The 22,778-nt window shown below is 33.5% G+C and overlaps 2 protein-coding genes across 4 annotated transcripts in view; one reads left to right on the forward strand and one right to left on the reverse strand.

Annotated features, from left to right (window-relative positions):
- The first annotated feature begins 1,856 nt into the window (after positions 1-1,856).
- On the forward strand, positions 1,857-4,722 carry LOC149423482 (transient receptor potential cation channel protein painless-like). The gene is made up of 2 exons (XM_089632250.1): positions 1,857-3,258; positions 3,862-4,722. The coding sequence occupies exons 1-2, from the start codon at positions 1,857-1,859 to the stop codon at positions 4,545-4,547; spliced, it is 2,088 nt and encodes a 695-aa protein (XP_089488376.1). The 3' UTR covers positions 4,548-4,722.
- Positions 4,723-4,793: 71 nt separating this feature from the next.
- The window catches only part of LOC149423483 (gamma-tubulin complex component 2-like), a 29,160-nt gene continuing 11,175 nt past the window's right edge, over positions 4,794-22,778 (reverse strand). The window contains exons 10-16 of one of the 3 annotated variants that reach the window (XM_089631576.1): positions 22,387-22,502; positions 21,311-21,482; positions 20,551-20,719; positions 19,783-19,926; positions 19,071-19,148; positions 10,096-10,283; positions 4,794-8,439 (exon numbers count right to left, since the gene is read on the reverse strand). In XM_089631576.1, the coding sequence (XP_089487702.1) occupies positions 8,349-8,439; positions 10,096-10,283; positions 19,071-19,148; positions 19,783-19,926; positions 20,551-20,719; positions 21,311-21,482; positions 22,387-22,502 (958 nt within the window). In that variant the 3' untranslated portion in view covers positions 4,794-8,348. Of the gene's footprint in view, positions 8,440-10,095; positions 10,284-19,070; positions 19,149-19,782; positions 19,927-20,550; positions 20,720-21,310; positions 21,486-22,386; positions 22,503-22,778 lie in introns of all 3 variants that reach the window. The other 2 variants (XM_089631575.1, XM_089631577.1) reach the window with 2 other exon arrangements.

Consider the following 22,778-nt stretch of genomic DNA (forward strand, 5'->3'; position numbering starts at 1 on the left):
AGTTATTGATGTCAGCAGCATGCAAACAATCCCTGTTCACAGTTATTGATGTCAGCAGCATGAAAACAATCCCTGTTCACAGTTATTGATGTCAGCAGCATGCAAACAATCCCTGTTCACAGTTATTGATATCAGCAGCATAAAAACAAATCGACTCTCCAAGTCATTCCTTTATGCTGCCAGCATTCGTCTGCATGAACTATCTTGCAGTGTCGTAAAATTGTGTGCTTATACTATAGATCCTTGCTTTTACACAATACACTAGGGAGAGCTCTCGTATGTCTTTCAAAAACAATTAAATTGATGAGAAAAATTATTTAACCTTGAGGTTTTTCAGAGCGTTCAAAAGAGTGAAATATTTTTAGCTCTTCATTTTTTTTAATGTTTTCACAGTGCGTATTTTATAAAATCAAACATAATATCAAAATAACCCAATAAAATCTGAATTTAAAAAAAAAAAATCCGACTTTATGTCCGGGTTAAATCTTCCCCACAGGAAAAACTAAACCCTTCCACACACTTTTCCACAAATGATCATCTAGTTAATCCACATTATGCAAGTGCATTATATAAGCTTAATAAATACAAAACAATACAAGAACAACACGTCAAATCACCAGAGATCAAATGGGAAAATAATTCACCGACTCCAGATATTTTCATATGAGAGGGTTTGTTTCGGTAAAACTTCTAATTAGACCTATAAATCCTACTGATCCCTCAACATAAATATTTAAAAAATCTTTCGTAATCCTATATGTATTTAAAATGACTGATTTTTGCATTTTTATATATAAATTCTTTAACAGATCCAATACGCCTAAATTTTCAATGAGAGAGCTGGGTATAATGCCAATAGCCGAAATAACAAATGGTAATATTTTTATAGTCTGAGAATGCCAAATTCTTTAAATCTCATTTCCTAAATCTGTGTATTTTCTTATTTTTTCAGAAACAGATTTTTGAATATTACAGGAATTTGGAATAGCGACATCAATGATAAGAGTTATTTTTTTAATTTTGTCATGTAAAACTATATTGGGTCTATTATGACTAATCGTTCGGTCTGTTAGTATAGTTTTATCATAATATACCTATTTTATAAAATTCATTTTCTAAAAATGAATTTGGTTCGTATTCATAATATGGTACTATATTACGGCAGTCAATCAAGTAATGTTTAATTACCAAACTTTGGTGAATTATTTTTAAAACTTGATTATGTCTAAATGTATACTCGGACGGTGCTAATATAGAACATCCCGATATAATATGTTCTATAGTTTCTGGAAAAGCCAAACATTATCTACCTAAATCATCAATTTGATTTGTATCTTTGATTATATGCTTCCTATGATTTTTAGTATTAATGATTCTATCCGAATGGCAATCATAAATCCTTCTATTTCTGCGCTCAACTCTCCAATACTCAACCATTTGTTTGACGAAAATTTGTCAACGTATGTTTGGTTGAGATAATTGAAGTGTTTTGCGTGTATAATTTTATTTGACCAGGAATCTAATAATTCCTGGTTGGGATTTATAAAAATGTTGGCATTCTCGTTGTATAAATTTAAAGGTTTAATGTTTCTATCTGCCTTGCAAATAATTTTAAAATTTAATATTATTATTAATAGGAGGATTTCTACAAACACTGCAATATTGCATACGTCCATACTCCTTTACTTTTTTTACAGACGTACATGGTGTGGCTATACTTTCCTAAAGATTAAATTCAATTGAATGTGAGAAAAAAACACCACCTCAATTTAGAATTTGAAGCAAACAGATACGTATTACAAAGGAATCTTACTTTTCTATCTTACAGATGAAGAGCGGATTCCAACAATATTGAGATGGAGGGGTACAACCCAATGCCCCTTTATGGCTTTGATCCCCAAAAACGATTGTTCCAAGCCTTACAGGAGAAGAACTTCAGCACTTTCGAAGAGCTGCTTCAATCTGGAGTCAATCCTGACCAATGTCACGACTACACAGACTACAAAACATGTCTGGATGTAGCCTGCTCCACTCCTGGCTGCAGCCACTTTGTAAAACTCCTTCTTGAGAAAAATGTGGACATAAACAAATACAATTCAATACATGAGAAAGCGCCTATTCACTTTGCAACTGAAATTGGTGACTTGGATATAGTTGAAACACTTCTCAAAGAAGCTAGCAGCACCAGAGAGTCTAATATATACAGAAGTATGGAAGCTAGGGACTTGGTTTCAACGCTGCTTCTAAATCATACCCAATTAGATGTTAGTGCCGTGTCCGGGGGAGCAAATACAGCACTACACTTAGCCATCAAACAAATAACCAAACATCAAAGTCCTGACGACAACACAAAATATAAAGAAATCATTAAATTACTCCTCCATTCTAATTCAGATGTTAATCAGCCGGACTCAAATGGAAACACTCCCATCATGTCAGCGGCTAAAGGAGGCCTAGAAAATATAGTTAAACTCATCATGAAATTTTCGAAGAAACCCGTGGATCTGGATTCATACAAAGATGAAAATCAAAGGTCAGCGAGAATGATCATTGAAGAAACTTTCCCATTCTTGAAGGAAAAACTCCCACCACAGGATAAACTTGAAGAAATCATTGAACTGGACGAGTTGTTTTCCCATCTGGATTGTAACAATGAACAAAGATTTATGGCAGATTTCTATAAAATTGCAAAGAGTGAACCACCTGAATTTCTTGAAAAGCATACTGGAAGCATGACCTTACTTCAGACATCTTGTAACAATGGACTGGAAAAAGTGACCAAAATATTACTTGAAAATGGAGCGAAACCAAATCTGATAACCTCAGGTTGTGATAAGAGACCAATCGAAATAGCTTGCTGGAATGGATATCATGAAATACTGAAATTACTTTTAGATCATGAAAACACATCATTGAAGCCAAGTAAATATGGATCTCTAATTCAAATTACTATTAAAGAAGCGAAATTGGATTCCAAAGCAGGGTCAAAAAGAGATTACAAGAATTGCTTGAACATTTTGCTAACAAATCCAAAATTAAACATGGATATTAACTACATAGACTCTGAAAAAAACAGCGCTCTTCATTATGCGGCGAGAAGCAGAGATCAAGAAATGGTTTTAACCTTATTGAAGAATGGCGCATGCATAGGAATGAGGAATGTCTTCCATAGACCCGCACTGGCTGACATTTCAGCAAAAACATTAGAGTCTTATCTAGACAATTGCTTGACAACTAATAACGAAAGACCAGATAATCGTAATTATGAAATAAAATTTAATTACAGTTTTCTTGCACCTCCTAGGAATATTCCTTATCTTGGACATGATACAGTATCACCTCTTATGAATGAAGCAGAAAACAGAATCACCTCCTTTGATCGCTTCTTGGCACCTGAAACAGACGCTCTATTGTACATGACACAACATTCTGAGTTAAAACCCCTGCTCAAGCACCCCATCATTTCAACTTTTCTTTATTTAAAATGGTTAAAGATTCAATGCTTATTTTACACCAACATTACGCTCTATGCTATTTTTTGTCTTTCACTTTTAATTAATATTCTATGTGTAGGAGACACTGAGAATATTGTTTACGTTTACATCGTAACGAGAATTTTAACAATCATCGGATTAATCCTGTTGATTATTAGGGAACTTTTTCAAACAGCGGTATCTCCAAAAGCATACATCCAAAGTTTTGAAAATTTATTACAAATAATTTTCATTGGGATAATAGCAGCAATAGTAGTTTTTAATACAAAATATTACAAGCCTCAACTGTCAGCTGTGGCCATGTTGCTTTCATCTGTGGAACTTTTCTACTTGATGGGAAAATTTCCATGCCTATCCACATATAAAGAGATGCTAAAAAAAGTATTGTGGAATTTCTTTAAATGTCTAATATGCTACATTTGCATAGCTCTCGCATTTTTACTTAGTCTTTATATTCTACTCAGAGCGGACTCTAATTTTACTTTAGACTTAAATGCTTTTCCAATACTGAGTCATATTATGTTTGTGTTGTTTGTATTTATGATACCGATTGTATTGTCTAACTTGCTGAATGGTTTGTCAGTTAGTGATGCACAAGCAATTAAAGCAAATGGTGACATTTTGGAGCAGATTTCAAGGATTAAGCTTATTTCTTATTATGAGAACATAATTTTGGGTGATTTAAGACAGGGCCACAAATGCTTAAGATCCAGAATGATTTCTTTAAAGCCTCTGGTGAAAAGGGTCTGCTTATTTCCTAACTTTTTGCCATTGGCACAAATAACTGTCAAGCCTAACCAGTCTTGCATTTATGAAGTGTTCTCAAGTGATTATTATGATAAAAACAGTGAGGGAGGTTTTGGTTGTTTGGGACATTACTACCAGAGAGAAATGGACAAGAACATAGTTAGAGCTGCAATGACATTGATAGAAGAGAGGGAAGAACGGGGTAATGAGATGAAGCAACTAAAAGATAAATTACTATGTTGTGAAAGAAAGATAGAGAATTTAGTAAATTATCATGACAGCCTTTTAAATTTGAATATGAAATAAATTTAGCATTCAGAAAAAGATAAATAAAATAAATAATACAGAGATGATGCATTATTTTCCATATGTACTTGAATACTATTGATAGAATCATTAAAACTATTTGACTATCTGAATAATTTTGTTATCGTTAGGAAAAATAACATATCGTACCAATAGGAAAGCAATTAACAATGAGGGCGGAAAATTACAAAATGTTACAACGTCATTTATTATACATAGATTACATATTATTTATTAAAACAATAATATAAAAAACAGCTTTATTCATCATAACTATTGCGAGTATGATACTCATTGAGAAATTGCAACAATCACACATGTTAAATATATTGTTATTTTAAATTAATATTTAATACATACAGATGTTCTACCTATGAATCAATTAAAACAATGTGCTATTAAAAGGAATTTACTAACAATATTTGTATAATTTGATTAGCTAAGATGCGGGCGGTTACGATGATTATATAGTTGTATTCAATGACATTACAAACTGTAGACATGTTGGAGAGGTTTCAAAAGCGGCAAGCAAAAAATAAGCTAATTGTCATACTACATTGTGATGTAGAATGTAGTATTCGCCGCAACTTTTAAATACAAAAACGACACACAATCCTATCTATTTCGTTCGTACACACACATTCTTTGAATGTCTATCTTTGTCATAAATGAACCTTTAAATTAGAAATTTGCTGGAAACATGAGAATATTTGTTACTTGCCACATTTTGCCACTCGTAATAGGTCTAGATGTATTGTAATGTCATTGGTTACATTATAATCATTTGTGTTAATGAGTGATTAATTAAATTAGAATTTCAGATATTATTCAAGTCTGAAAAATATTTGAAGGACTTTTGAATAAATCATATAATTTAACATATTTTGGAAGTAATCGACGAATCAAAAGTTTTATGTAATGTGCTAGAATTATGGCATAATTAAAGATAATTTTGGCACATTTTGGGCATGGCTAAGTTAACTAAAATATAATATAATAAAATGTTCAGTTTTTTGATTCTCCAACATGACAAAATTACAATTTTAAAAGAGAAGTTAAATAGTGAGATTGTGTGGGCGATATGTATCACATAAAAAGGTTTACATATTATTTTTTTATTGTTACTATTTAAGAAAACCAGCTAAATATGTAACATGTTACATTTTTCGGCGGCAAATTGCATTAAAATATTAACAGGTAATTTTCAAAATATCTAAAAGATGTTAAGTTCTATCTATTTAAACTAAAGACAACAATATTAAAAGCATCAAATAATAATGTGAATGTTGACTATCTGGATAATTAATGGCTCTAGATCACATATATACATACGCTTCCATGATTACTCCTCAAAATGACAATTCAACACACCTATAAAAAGTATTATGTATAAAGTTATGAAAAGTGATGAAACAAAAAACTGGGTTAGATAGTTACATATGTAACCTACTCCATGTTTTTGATTCATCACTTTTCATAAATTTATAGCACATTTTATAAGTGTGTTGAATTGTCATTTTTATGAGTTATCCAATCACCATACATACATATTGAGAAAGAAATAATAATGTGAATGTTGACTATCTGTGTAACTAATGGCTCTAGCTCACATATAAACATACATATTGAGTAACCAATAAAATGGCAATATTTATCCACACTGAAAACAAAAGGTCACACGAGAAAACATGCTGAAATAAATGAGCATAATTAGTTTTATGGAATGAAGACTATTAGTGTTGTTCACTAAGCTATAGAATTATTATCTAACCTACATACATATTAGTCAAATAATGACATTAAAGGGATTTCATGCACTTTATTAAATATGCAATTGAGATAATAAAGCAATTCTTTCGTATTTTCGCTGTGAATTCAATTCAATGAGAAAATTAAATATGTAGGAAATACAGATATTTCTTAAAACTTTAAGAAAATCAGATGATAGATGTAAAACAATAATAATCAAAAATACTATTCGGTTGTCTGCGGTTGGTTGCGAGTTAGTCCTGCGTGAAATCTGGTTCAATGAACTCAAATTTTATTTGAATTTATGTTTGGAACTAATGTGTGAAGAATTCAGACAAAACATAAAGTAGGTACCTGCCTATAATATTATGACAATTTAACAGAAAATGATTTGGTCATTTTCAAAAATGGTACTTATTCGTCAAGAATTCAGACTATTTTGAGATTTTTCACGGGTCTGCGCTAGTACCACATAATTTGTCAAGAATTCAGACTATCTTGAGATTTTTCACGGGTCTGCGCTAGTACCACATAATTTGTCAAGAATTCAGACTATCTTGAGATTTTTCACGGGTCTGCGCTAGTACCACATAATTTGTCAAGAATTCAGACTATCTTGAGATTTTTCACGGGTCTGCGCTAGTACAACATAATTTGTGAAGAATTCAGACTATCTTGAGATTTTTCACAGGTCTGCGCTAGTACAACATAATTTGTCAAGAATCCAGACTATCTTGAGATTTTCACAGGTCTGCACTAGTACAACATAATTTGTCAAGAATTCAGACTATCTTGAGATTTTTCACAGGTCTGCGCTAGTACAACATAATTGTTAATGATTATTGATCCTTTTACAATTGTGTGACTTTTTATGTGCCTAATATAATTACGTAGGTGAAATCGGTAAACAAAATGGTACAAAAAGTTTTTTTACCGTCTATAATTTGTATTTCAAATTTGAAAACCAAAATAAGCTACACATATATTTTGAATATCAAACAATTGCTAAAAATGTTTTCAAATTATATTACATAGATGAACAAATTCTTGAGCAAATTTAGAGATCTCAAAGAATATTTTCTGGTTGTACTCTCATCCACAATAAATTAAGAATGTTCTGTTAAGAAGAATTGAAGAATAAAAATAAAGTACAAATTATGAACAGCCAACAGACTGGAGTGATTTTTTGATATTTTTTGTTTTTTTGCAAAAATGTTTTGAGAGATCGCTCGTCATAATGTGCCATATTTATAGAACCTAAAAATATGGGATAGGCAGCGAAATCTAGGTGGATTCATTGGCTTTTAACCGCAGTAAGCAGTTTCATATATTTACATGTTAATATTTTGTGGAATGGTATTAATTAAATAATATGGAAAATATATATATGACACCAATCTCTCCAGTGGTTAGAGCATTGAATGCTGTTGTGTGAACTAATTTGTGATTTCAACAATATGTGCATATTTTTATTGTATGCTACAAGACAACATTTAACAATACTTTCACACTTTTACGTAATTTTACTAAGACAAACATCAAATTGGCAACCGAATTAAATATTAATTTGTACTTTGATTTTTCATTAATTTTTGTTATTTTACTTTTAATTTAATTATCAAAAAAAATAACAAATTTCAAATTGTAAAATTTTAATATAATAATATGAAGGTACACATCTATGGCAACAGAGTTGAATCATTGCAAACTCAAAGGGACATGTATTGCTAAAAAATTTAAAAGCAATGTAAAAAATACACATTAACTCGTAAAACCTATGGAAAAAAAAAATAGGAAAAAAATATGTATTTTAATTTTAAGTTTGGATGATTTTTATGGATAAGGCATGGCAGACTTTCATTCATAATACTTGACGCTTTGTTTGATTAAGTGTACAAAATACCTGGACATATTATGTACGTAAGTGTAAGTGTGAAGAATAAAAAAATGTTATATTTAACAATCTTGTGTAAAATGAGTATTCATGCAAAGATCAAGAAGATTAGTTTATTTTTTTAATGTTTTAGTAATGCGAAGAAAACATTCGTAGATCTATTTTCGAAGATCGCGATCTTGAGATTGCCGTGAATTTTCCATGATGAGGTAGTCCAATTTCTCTGCATAGAATGAGTTGAAGTTCAATCTGCAATAAAGTGGAGAAAGATTAATCCTGTAATGGTCAAAATAAATTATGTAAATGTACGAGTAGTTTTGTGTACAGTAGACCTGGCATCCATACTAGTAGTTATGTGAACAGTAGACCTTGCATCCATAAATAATAATGATAATATTTGAATGATTTGTGTAGCGCCATTTTTGTGCAAAATCACCTCAAGGGCGCTGTGCAACTAATACTAGTAGTTCTGTGAACAGTAGACCTCCCATCCAATATCAGTTAAAACAGGATTCTTTTACTTTTTTAAATTCGAAATTAGTTGGTCAGTAATTAGAAGATTATTTTGGTAAAAAAATCGATTTGTGTGAAATGATGTTGTAAATCTGAATCTGGTAGACTGACTTTGAAGGTAAAATGATGTTGTAAATCTGAATCTGGTAGACTGACTTTGAAGGTAAAATGATGTTGTAAATCTGAATCTGGTAGACTGACTTTGAAGGTAAAATGCCATAAAATTTCGTCCTAATTAATATGTATTATTATTTCATAAATCTGAATCTGACAGGCCGGCCGCAATGGTAATTTTTCGATTTACTCATGAATATGTTGTTTTTTTTACGAATTTTATTAGAATATTGAATTCAAAGAGCCGGCCGCGATGATAATCAGCAGCTAAATTGTCGTACTTTTACAAATTTACTTTAAATACCTAAGGCAGGGCTTCCCTAACTGTGAGTCGCGACGCCCCGGGGCGCCGCGGGATCATCCCAGGGGCGTCGTGAGGCAATCTTTATAGCGAGAATATCGTTCCATCAGCACTGCAGCGTTAAGGGTTTTATTACCGTTTGCGACATCATACTTGTGTGAGACAGGTTTCTCTGCAGTTGCAGTAATTAAGAATAAGTACAGATCAAAAATAAATTTAGAGGCAGAGACGAGAGTGGCGATTTCGAAACTTCAACCTCGTTTTGAGAAACTATGCTCAGAAAAGCAAGCACATCCTTCTCATTAATACCAAAGAAAAAAATTGCTTTTTTATCTTTTTTGTTTGCTTCCATTTTTTGTTTTTATGTTGTGTGCTTTATTTTCTAATAAAAAATTTAGATACTATTTGTAGTTTTTCTCACAAATTGTTATTAGGTAACGTACCCATACTACGTGACCCGTTCAGGGGGGGGGGGGGGGCTTCAAAATACTACGCTTGGTACAAATGAGCGGCGGGGGGCTTAGATTTTTAGTCACCGTGGGGGGGGGGGGGGCGTCGCAACAAATATGGGAACTTCCCAAGGGCGTCACAGTTGAAAAAAGTTTGGGAAGCCCTGACCTAAGGCATTGAATATGCAAGGCAACTTGACTTTTTGGCAATTTTAGAGATTTTTCTTATAATTTTGAATAACACACATGGGAATTCGTTTCTGGTACTTCATGGTACTTGAGTTGGGCCGTGTCAAGAGCCAGAATAATAGAAGAGTGTGTATTATCCGACGTGTGAATGTGAATGAGGCAAGGAGTGTGTGCCAAGACCGAGTTGTTTGGCGGTCCGTCCTCTCTGCAGGGATACGGCATGGTGGTTAGTTAGATAGTTTGGAAGTGGTTTATTTAAAATCTGGTTTTGAGGTCCCTTGGATTTGGAATGAACAGGGTTCGACTGTAATATTAATACATGATTAAAATGGGGCATACCTGTACATAATGTTGACCAGTTTCTTGGTGTTGTTGTCTTTGGCCATATCGTTGATCATGTTGAGTAGGGTGAGCAGAGAAGAGGTGAAGAGCAGGTCATACTGATGGATGCTTTGCTCAAACGAATTGGCGGGAGGAGCGTTACTGTCGGTTGACTTGGTCATGGAATCTCCAGTCATGTCATGACCCTACAATAGTACACAAAAGTGATATTAAAAGAACAGAGCAGTTTGACTTAAGAACATTTATCATCATTAAATTTGCAGAAAGAACACAACAAATCCGTGCCACATAAAACATCTTTTTGTCAAATCCATATCAGTCAGGCTCCACTGATGTTCAATGTTCTTTCAAATTATATGAAGTCTTCCACTTCCTTAGTTAAATTTAGAAAGATTGTTAAGACGTTAGTGTTAACAGAGGAATGCCATAATAATGTTTCATCCCTGTCCTTCCTTAAATAATAATTCTATTTTATGTTAATGGCACATGTCGTGCCATTTGTATGCCAAAAACAGAGTTCATTTTATGATTATTTTGTTCTTCTTGGGAATAATGATTTATTTATGGTTCAAATATTGCAACGCATTCTCAAAGTACCCAACTGGCCACTCATGTAAAACTCATGTAATTCAGATAAAACAAATTACATAATACTAAAATTATAAAATATTTGTATGAATTATATAAATAAAATTGAAATACAATACAATAAAAATTGGAATAGTAAAAATACATACCTGTATATATAAATGAGCATCATACATTATAGAGATATAAGTACATATAAATTAATGCGTGATATAATATTTATTACAAATTACACAAAAAGCAGAAAAATTAAACAATAGAAGGAAAAATAGTGCATGTATACAGTGCTAACATACAATAATATTATGGAGTAATGAATAGAGTATTTTTTTACTGAATATGGTCATTGCAAGACATTATAGGATACTTACCTTATTTATACATAGGGAAATAAATTAACACAAAGTATACATAATCCCCTTACTTTAATAAATCTATTTTACCTGATAAACAACCATTTACCCTACATTAATAGTTGTTTCACAGTTGTGTAAAATGAAAAACACATTTAATAGTAAGGCCCATTATATATAACACTTTGCAGAATGGTAAAAATATACAGGGTGTCCGGGGGTAAAACGCACTAACTTCGGGAGGTTATTCTACATGATGGTAGAAGTAAAAAAGACAAATAACTTTTTTCGAAAATCTGTTGTTTTTTCCATACAAACAATTCTACTTTTTAACCTAAAAACTGCCTCAAAACAGGAGAATTTCAAAAAAAATAATTTAATTATTTTATTTGTAATATCACAATCATTTCCCGAGTTAGTGCAATTTACCCCCGGACACCTTGTATTGGTTCCTGTAAAAGCTAATATCTATAAGAATTACCTTTGATTGGAAATAAGGATTTACAAAACATAACTTAACCCCTCCGACTTTTCGCGAACTTGAAGCTAAAATGTCTTTATCGAAATGTCAATTTTACGAAAACGTTGTGTTATTACCGCCTCACAATCAAAGCTCTATAAATGAAACATTACTGAACGGAGCCGAATAGTAAAAACTGTTTTAGAAAGGTTACAAAATAGGCTTTCAAATTGTTGTATCATAAATAAATATTAACATTTGTAAATATTTAAATTTAGAATGGAAACATGAAAAAATTGTAAAAATGACTCACCTGTAATGTTTTATGTAAAAACGATACTAAAATCACGGATAATGTAAAAAAAAAACACTTATTTCATCGTACAAATGTACAATAAACAATTCTGTCACTTCACTTTTTGACCATTTCATACAAAATATATTTTTTAAAAAATAATTAAACTTGCGAGGCGGGTCGGCACGTCAAACGGCTTTCTTGGCGTCGTTTTACGATTTGGCGGGTAAAATTTGCTTCCACTGAGTAGGTCTTTTTACGGGTTTCTATGGATAACTTTGAATAGAGATGTGAAGCTTCATTCAATACGAATATTCTACTTTTTGTTTTAGGGATGTCACTAGAAGAATAACGGAGTTATGACGATTTTTGTGGAAACACACGCGTTGACGTGTAAACACGCTTATTGTACTTGACTGCTATCGTTATTTTATCGTGTATATCTGCTTACGTTGCTGACCGGTTATGTCCCTAGGATTGTCTCAATCAATAATATTAACAAAAATCCCTCACCCACTCTTCACTAATCCCTAATCACGCTTCCACCCACCCCCACTTCAACATAAAATAACATATTATGTTTACATATTATTTTTAAATGTTAAGTTAGTATTTATTTTGCCCTGAGGAAGGGACGGTTGACCGGCAGCTTTGATATAAAAAATATGGTGGTTGAAACAAAGAAATATTCTTTTTTAATTATAGTAAAAAAAATATTTTGACCAGAAAATATTTTTAAATGCGTGTAATCTTCAAAGCATAAAATTTGTTTGTATAAAAATCTTTAGCAGCAAACAATCATGGCGAGTTTTGATGTTGTGAAGATTGCACAGCATTTTTTCATCCCAAATTTCTAGGTCAACGTAACTTCAATTAATTCCTATCATGGGATAAACAGTTTTGAAATATGTACTCATTTAACTGAAAAAATAATACGGGCAGGCGCCGTGTACATTTTTTCGTTTGTAACAAAAAAATCTAAAAATAAGTGTCGAAACTCAGGCAAAGTTGGCCATATGGTAACTAATAACACTGGTCAACACATTTTTTGTCCCTTTAACGAAAGTAGCCAAATCTGACAGGAAATTTCACGCTGATTTCAGATATGTGATTAGTTTTTTTCTATCACCTCAGGTTTTTATGGGTTTTAAGTTTTACTAAATTGTGTATTAATTCATTTTTATTCGTGAGTTATCATTAATTTTTTGATTTTTGACCATCCATTCCAATTGGTCATGCTGCAAACATGAAAGAAAACTATGACAACATGAAGCTGCTGTTAACAAAAAATAAATTTGTAAAATACGAATGGAAAATATGTGGTAATCTAAAAATAATAGGGCTCCTACTAGGACTGCAAGAGGGATACACAAAGTATTGTTGTTTTCTGTGCAAGTGGGACAGCAGAGACCGGAAAAACCATTATGCCAAGAAGGACTGGCCTACTAGAAAGCACCTTAAACCTGGCACGAAGAATGTTCAACATGCTCCCTTAGTAAAATCTAAAGATATTTTATTTTTTTTTATTTTATTTATTTGCAAAAACAGTACAAAAACCAATACATTGCAAAAGCGGTAAACAAATTATTGAAGAAAATTTTATACATAAGTATACAGTTAAAACATATGCAAAAGCGGTAAACAAAATATGGAAAAAAAATTATACATAAGTATACAGTTAAAACAAATACAATATTTCGCGCTTAAAGTCGTTGTAGGACATATGGAAAATATCCAAGTTAGCTGGAAGGGAGTTAATTAACCTAGTGAGTCTTCCCAGGGGCATCACCATTGGTAAGTTAGTTCTGGACCTGGGAAGAATTAAAAGCCTGTGTTGGCGGCCTCTCGTGAAATTATCCGGGACATAAAGTCCTATTTTTGACAGAATGTCTGGAATTGATACTAAACCATTCAGAAGCTTGTAAGCCATCATCAATAATGCGACGTCCCGTCTGGAACTAAGGCTGCAGATATTCAGCATTCCCGAGATAAATGCTGTTGGAAACAGCCATGGGTAAAAACCAAACTCTCTCATATAGAGGTATCGTAAAAATTTCTTTTGAATTTTCTCGACCATTAGTACATAGACAGTGTCCTCTGGCCCCCATACCTGAGATCCACTCTCGAGAATGCTACGCACTAAGCTAAAGTAAAGCAGCCTAATGACTGCAAGGTTTGTCAGTTCCTTTGAATTGTGTATGACAAAACCTAACATTCTTGTAGCTGATTTACAGATCTTTTCAATGTGAGCGTGAAATGTTAAGCGAGCGTCATACACAATTCCTAAGTCCTTATAAGTCACCGTATGCTTTAGTGATGTATTTTTCATTTTGTAATTAAAATATACGATCTTTTGTGACCTCGTAAAACACATAACTGAGCATTTTTGGAAGTTGAAACCGAGTTTGCTGTCAATACTCCAGTCAATAATTGCATTTATATCTTCCTGGAGCTTTTTACAGTCTTCTAATGATCTTATTCTTAAGAACAGTTTAATATCATCTGCAAAAAGTAAAAAACGGACGAATTTGATTTTTCCCCGAATATTATTTATAAAAATTAGAAACAATAAGGGTCCTAAATTGGAACCCTGCGGCACACCAGAGTTTGTAGGATACGCGTTAGAGTTAAAACCACCATAGGAAACGAATTGTTCCCTTTCTTTTAAATAGTTAGCAAAGAGTTTAATTAAGTTTTCGGAAAAACCAATTTCTTCAAGCCTACTTAAGAGCACTAAGTGATCAACCTTATCGAAAGCTTTCGCAAAGTCATGGTATGACGTGTCAACTTGCTCATTATTATCGAGCACTCTCGCCACGTAATCAGTATATGCCATCAAGTTTGTAGTGGTTGATCGGCCACGTCGAAATCCGTGTTGTTGTTCGATCAAGAATGGTTCAACCTTGGCATATACATATTTATGAATAATTATTTCGAATAACTTGGCAGGTGCGGAAAGAATTGCTATAGGACGGTAATTGGTTGCCTGACACTTGTCACCATCTTTATGTAGAGGGGTAACTTTTGACAGCTTCCACAGTTTAGGAAAAATTCCGTTTTTAATCGTAAGATTAAATATATGTAGAAGTGGATTAGACAGTGGTTCAGAACAACCCTTAATGACGAAGGGTGGAATGAAATCAGGGCCAAATGATGTTTTTGGTTTCAATTTTCTTATTGCTAAACTGAAATCCATGTTATTAACGTTTTCTATAGATATGTTTTGAGCTTTTGTCAATCCAATCTGTCCTGGTACGTAAGAATCAAAATCAGCTTTTTCTGGATTATAGACAGATTGGAAATATTTTGCGAAAGCTTCCGGTACGTCAGTTCCTTTGTAAGTACAATCATTCAGAATAATATGATTTAAGAGGCCTCTGTCATTTTTTTTGTCAGAAACATATTTCCAAAATGACTTTGGATCGTGTTTAACATTATTCTCTACCTCCACAATATATTTTTTGTGTGCTATTGAAATGCTATGTTTAATTTTTGTACGATAGGATTTGAATAACTCGTGTTCACTATCCAAACCTGATCGTTTCCACCGTCGATGGTATACAAGCTTCGTCTTTATGTCCCCGATAATCTCACGCGAAAACCATCTAGGATAGTTTTCATTTCGCGGCGCTTTTTTTCTTAGAAAACATTTGTCAAAATACGCGTATAGGGTATCGTAGAAGTACTTAACTGCTTCGTCAACATCGGAGATCTCCAAGATAGCCAGCCAATTGTGGTCACGCAATTGGCTGTACAGCTTCTCAAAGTCTCCTTTGCGGAAATTCCAACCACGAAAGTTATTTTCTGAATGTAAACAACGACTTTTCAACGGTCTGTCATGATCAAGACTAATTTCTGACACAAGTGTCGGGTGATAATTATCTTCTTGAACAAGACAGAAATCGGATTTTTTTGTAAACATACTAAAGTTACTTAATACTAGATCCAAAGTACGATTACATGAGTTAAGTACTGTATTAAACTGCTTCAATTGAAAAAGTTCCATAACATATAAAAGCTCAGTGTTCACTGCACGTGGATTTTGTGAAGAATTAATGTTAAAATCACCAATCACTAAGATTTTTTTATCAACAAGGTAAGTTAAGTTACTAATTAAAGTTTCGAAAAAAGTCGTGTAAATATGCGTTTTTGAACTGGGTGGGATATAAACAGAACAAATAAATAAACATAAGCCTTGAATTGTGACTTTGACCCATAAATTTTCGTCTCCCGTTTCCAGATGGGAAAGTCGTTCGGCTCGCATGTTTTCTTCGTTTAGTAAAGCGAGCAGTAGTCCACCACCTCGTGTTTGTTGAGTGCTTCTGTCTTTTCGGAAAACTGTGTATCTGCTGTCGAAAATTTGCGCGTTAAATATCGAATCGTTTAGCCAAGACTCCGTAATCACGATGAATTTATGTTCTTGGTTAAGAACATTTTCTAGAAATTGATTCATCTTAGACCTGAGTCCTCGCACGTTCTGGTATAGTAGCAGTCATTTTGATTCGGTCGGCTTTTTCGCGTTTTCTTGACCTGAAATGCGTTTATTATAATATCTAAAATGACGGACAACCACTCCTCGGGGCCATAGTTCTTCTTTTAGTAGTAAATCTATGTTCTGCTCGTCGACTCCTATTTTAAAGGATGAGTATTCTTTAGAAAACGCCATAAACTTTTCAGCATTACAGCTGAGAGCTGTATTCGTTTTGACATGGGAAATGACTTCCTCCGTCGTCGTGTCGGGATCTAAGCGTGAAACGATAATAAATTTTATCTTACTTACACCCTTACACGTTAAATTGGGTTTGATGAAATTTTTTCAAAAGGCTTCTCTAAGGATGGAAATGGCATGATTTACTTAACCTCTCAGACAAAGGCATTTGTATGCTATGTGTTCCTTTGCGAACTGTCAAAACGCGGAAATTTTTGTGTTATTCACGACTTTTGCTAAAAGCATCATAACTCACGTCTTGGGAAACGTAGCCTCATTCTAAAAAATGTTTTGGAAAGATTATGAAATTCACTATCGTATTGTTTTGTTATACGTAAATATTTGCGTTTCTAAATATACATTTTCTGAAAACGTCAAAAATATGTAAAAATCGCTGACCATTATTTCAAAGCTGTGAAAAATGTACTTTTTTCTGAGTATCATAAAGAAATAACACTTTATATATTGAAGAAATATAATTAAAAACTATTGGTCACCTCAAAATATTAACCGTCCAAACTAAAATATTTTTAATAAATTATTTAAAAACGCAATAAATTACGAACGAACAAGCTGACAGATTCAATCGACTCAGATAATGCACCTCAAGATTCCATAGATATTTTTGAATGCAGACGCGTAGCGTTATTCATTATCGATACTCTGTTTTTTAAATCATGGCAATCCGTATACTAGTGATGGAAATAAATCGATTTTTGTAAAATCTCGCGCGCTTACGTGAAAAGACGTACTAATGTCTTGACCGCTATTATCATATTTACGTCTTTTGACGTTCTAATGTTCCGAGTGGTTAAAGCAAAAGTTTCCTTAGGTCAGCGACGCAAAAATTAAAGAAGGAATATTTGTGGGACCACAAATAAGGGAGGTCTTGACTGATCCGAATTTTATAACAGTGATGAGACCAGTCGAGCTAGCCGCTTGGTCAGCCTTCAAGAATGTTGTCGAGAACTTTCTTGGAAGTCATAAAAGTGAAGACTATATCAGCATTGTGTCTGAAATGCTCATAGTCTATAAAAATATGGGATGTAACATGTTACTAAAAATACACTTCTTTCACTCTCATTTGAATTTTTTCCCTGAAAATATGGGAGATGTCAGTGACGAGCACGGCGAACGATTTCACCAGGACATTGCGGGTATGGAAAAGTGATACCAAGGAAAGTGGAGTCCATCTATGCTAGCAGACTATTGCTGGACCCTGCAGAGAGACTCTCAAAATACTCACAAGCGCAAATAAACAAGGAGCAAAAAAATTTTAATTGAATTAGTTTTGAAATTTTGTAAAGTAAGTACCCGTCATACTATGGAAGAATTATGTAAAAAAACTTTGTTAAATAATAAAAAAACCTGACCCACTAAAATTTTTTTTTGTTTCATTTCGTGTTTATGGATACTAAATACATATAAAAAAATTAGCTATGCTTAAGGGACAGCACTTAAAAAAATAAATGTCGACCAGTGTAATTATTGTTTAAAAAAAACATGCAAATACATTACTATAATTGTGCTCAAGAGAAAAACATCGCATAAGGTACTCCTATTTAAAGGCAGAAGTTTCAAGTGATAACAGTGGACGATCTATATAAATAAAAATGGAAATGATCTTTTATTCAAAATCTTAAACCTCCGAAAGTTCTTCACAGATTGCTTTAAAATTTTGACACAACGTTGCATTTGATTACATGTGTGTTTTTATTTACCTATATTATATAGATGTCACCTGTGACAGGTAAAAACAAGCTTTTTTGTGCCATCTGTTGGACGTAAAAGCAACACGCGCTATTGTTTCTCTATTTGCACAGACAGACTGAGCCACAGCAAAGCGTGGCGGGTTACAGCTAGTTGAATAAAACAAAAGAAGGCAGTATACTTGAGAAGGCAGTCCCAAACCAAGAATCTGATGCATAATATGAGAAGAGTTGAAATATGTAATGCCGTCACCAAACAGATATGGAATTAGCAACAAGATAGAATTCAAGCTCAAGAAACATTGAGCAAAGGCGTGATATGCTGATCCCTTGTGGCCTGTTTACACGAGGACGGTGTTTAGGACATTGAATTAGTGGCAACCAAATCGTTTAGTTCATTTTAAGACAACGTCCGCGTATGGACAGTGACCTAAGTGGTACATAATTAGTAAGTTATCATTTAATTGACTGGAATAGAATCTTTCCTATTATTTCAGTTTAGTACCCACTTCCATTGCTGAGCATGCATCCTTATAGTTAGGTGAGGGCTGCTATCCTTGTTCTGTTGACATTTGGACAGGAACTTTCTACTTAATTGCGTTTCACTGTGTGGACAGGCACACAGTAAAATTTATTAATAGTTATAACTATAGGCGTGGACGGCACTCTCAGGAAAGTAATTTTGTTACCAATAACCACTGCCCTCATGTAAACAGGCCATTACAATTAGGGTTAAATTTATAATATTTTTTTAAATGCATAATGAGATAGGAAAACAAATGCACTGAAAATTATTAAAAAAAGCAATGAACTGTAAGATAGCTTTTAAATATATATGCATATTTAAATAATTATATACCTCTAGTGATTCTGTTGCTTCATAGGCAGAACCAATCATACCATTCAACTCTGCGTCCACAAAATATTTCCTCATTTCCTTTAGATTTCGAGTGAGCAGCATGATAAAAAGAACAATATATTTAATATATTATGTAGAAATATTTTGCAGACAAAACACTAAAATTCTCGTGATCAAGTATGTAGTAAGAAAAATTGTAAAAATTTTATACACTAACTAAATTCTTAAAATTAGTTCTTCAATTTTGAAAACAATACTTTTGTTAATAATTATTATTGGTCATAATGCAAAATTTAAAAAAAAAAGGATTTATTTTTATTTTGTTTGCATGAATAAATTCAAAAACGGTGAAATACCACAAAAATATAAAAAAGCGTATAAAAAATATACTCTAGCCACCGAGATATTGCAAGCAGTGAAATCAGAAAACAATTTAAAAAAAAATTATACAATCTGCCATTTATGATTTAGCTGCAGACAATCTATCCTTTCTTTGGCGGTAAAAAGTATATTTATGAATGACTTCTAAAATACTATTAGTGCTTGAATCAATTATTAAAAAAAAATTTAAAAAACCACAATCTAATGAATTCATAATTATTGTAGTGTGTGTGATTCACTCTATTTACATAGCAAGTGAATGATTTACACATCATGAAGTGTGCACTTCTACATTGTAGGATTAAATGATCAAATAGGATTGTTATGTTACCTGGAAGAACTGGCAGAACTGAACGCAGACTTGGCACAGCTTGGTGAGGTTTTGCAGGAGGGGTGGGCTGGTCAACATGCAGTCGTCGAGGCACGCTTCCAGGAAGTCTCCGTGCTTCTCCAGAACCTCGTCAACATTGGTAACCTAAAATCATTCCATAAAAAGTCAGTTTTGTTCCTATGCCCTAAGCAAGTACTCGCAAATGCCCAGGGCTAGTTGAATTGTGAGGTTGAGACAAATTGGGGAGGGGAAGGAGAAGATTAAGAAAGCTCTGGCTATGCAGATCTGGTCACTCAAAGCAACTTAAGCCATTTCTATCAATGTCTTGATTCTGAATAGTAGTCGATCACAAGGACTATACTAGAAAGATCTTTCACCCTGGATAAAAAAATATTATAATTCTGTAAGTGAAAAAAAAACACATAATAAATAATGCGCTTTTATTTACCTATGCCGGGTTTTTAACTTGCCCCTTCTAGGTGTAGAGTCAAGGTGCTTGCCACTCTACCACAATTATAGAAAAGATGTCATAATGTTTCCTTACAACATGCTTTTATTTACCTATGACGGGTTTTTAACTTGCCCCTTCTAGGTGTAGAGTCAAGGTGCTTACCACTCGCCTTATCTAGGAAAGATGTCATAATGTTTCCTTGCAACATACACACGTTGTTTCCAGTTTTATCAGTTCACATGTTATGATATACCTACAATTTATTTATAAGCTAAGCATCTAAAAATCGTAAATCTGTGAATAGACCTAGGTGGTACCTTGTTAAGTCCCGCAGTGAAGTTGGACCAGTTGGGCTCAATGACCTCCACGCACATGTAGTACTGCAGATTCTGCAGGCAGCTCAGCATTCTCTGGCGAAGGGCGAAGGCCGCTCCGTACTGGCGAGCCTCGCTGAAGCGTTTCGCCACCTTGTTGCATAACCACACTCTGAAAATCACAATCATGCGTGTTTGTTTAAATGACGGGAATTTACATAAGAATAATTGATTTGTCTTTTTCTTTTGAAACTGAACACGCGGTCATTCAGGTGGCTTATGGCAACCTGACTATTGTATCCATACGCACTCCCATGCAATCCCTAATAACCTTCAAACATACAACTAAACAGTCAAACGGTTAAAGGTTGTATGTGTGCGGAGCCATACAAGTAGAAGGTGTCTGGTGGATAATATCTCCTTCAATAACAAGATCTATAAACTAGGACAGCTCCGCTAAGCAGGACCAGTTATAAGAATAGAGGAAAGAGGGCCATAAAAGAGGCTTCTCTCTATAATAAACCTGTAGGACAAAGAAGTGTAGGGAAGCCTAAATTTAGGTGCTTGGAAGATATAGAAACAAAATGCTGCAGTCTTAGACATAAGAAATTTGAGGGAAACGGCAGGAAACCAGTAGAAGTGGAAGCTTTTGCTAGAAGTTCACAAGGCTCTCCAAGGGTTATATGTAACAACAATGATGTGCATAGAATGATAAAACAAAAATACAACTTAAATTGAAAATGCATAATTGGTTTGTCATTACCTGCAGAGCATTCTCTCGACGTGTTTGCAGTAGAAGAGATGTCTGAAAATCATTTGGTAGCACGTGATAGCCTTTTGGTTTATGATGAGAGACACGGGCCACTTCACTTCAATGGCAAATGTAAAAGACTCCCATCCTGTCAGAGTAAGCTTCTCGTCTTTATGTTGCCGAACTTCTGGTAACAATGGCGCCAACGAAGGAATAAAACAAAGATTAAATTTAAACTTTTAACAGTAATAAATATTTGTGATTTATTTATACTAGCTGTACCCCGCCACGCTTTGCTGTAGCTCAGCCTGTCTGTGTAGATAAAGAAACAATAATGTGTTTTGCTTTTGCATCCAACAGATGGTGCTGTTTTTCAGTAAAAGCATGTTTTTGCCTGTCACAGGTGACATCTATATAATACACGTATGGTGTTTTAAAATTTCAAAGCAATCGGTTTCAAAGAACTATCGAAGATTTAAGATTTTTGAACAAACGAACATATACATTTATATTTATATAGATTGGTTTATTAAAATTATGTTAAAGAGTTGTGAATGATGAATACTTGGAGCAGGTGGAAGAGTTTGTATATTTGGGATGTATGTTTACGAGAGATGGAAATGATGATAGAGATATTAAAAGAAGGGTAAATGCAAGAAACTGAATGCGGTTGGTGCTAAAAATTGTCCAAAGAAGCGAAGCTAGCAGTCCACAATGGAGTGCTGGTACCTGGTTAGGCATAAAACTGGGGTTGCAAAGAGTGCAAGGCTAATGTAAGAGTAATGAGTAAGATTAAGAAAGTGATGTTAGATGGTTTGGACATGTAGAGAGAATGAACAAAGAAAAGAGTGGAAGGAGAATATATGAGGCAAATGAATGGTAGAAGAAGTGGGAGACACCCGAGGAAGACATGGCACGATCAAGTGAACTAAATACTACTACAATAGACTATGTCAAAAATTGGAATAACAGAATAATAAGTATGAATGTGAATGAGGCAAGGAGAGTGTGCCAAGATCGAGTTGTTTGGCGGTCCGTCCTTTCTGCCTACCCCTGTTAGTTAGTCATGTTAAAGAATTTTTAATTACCTTTCTCTTCTTGGGTTTGGATAGATAAAATTTTGGACATTTGTAATTGCAGATCATCTGTGAGTAATTCAGTTCTCATATCTTCATTATACTGATCGTGATTGGCTGCCGACAGTCTGAAAGGAGAATATTTCACATAAATCGTCATTGTGTTAAGTCATTAAAAAAAAATTACAAGCTATGTAATGACAAATAGCAAAGATTTTAATGGGTGAGCTCTGGCATCACGAAATTTTAAATTAAATTTCTATGTAAAATTTATTTTCCATCATGGAGCTTTGAAATATACATGTAAGATGTTAAACTCTAGTAAAATAACCACTGTGATAAACCAAACATACAAAAGAACCGAAAAAAATTCTTGTCAAGTGAAATCGTACAATATGGTAGTC

This window comes from Hesperophylax consimilis, chromosome 5 (assembly GCF_061612785.1).
Source record: "Hesperophylax consimilis isolate HC1 chromosome 5, BYU_Hcon_1.0, whole genome shotgun sequence".
NCBI classification, from domain to species: domain Eukaryota; kingdom Metazoa; phylum Arthropoda; class Insecta; order Trichoptera; family Limnephilidae; genus Hesperophylax; species Hesperophylax consimilis.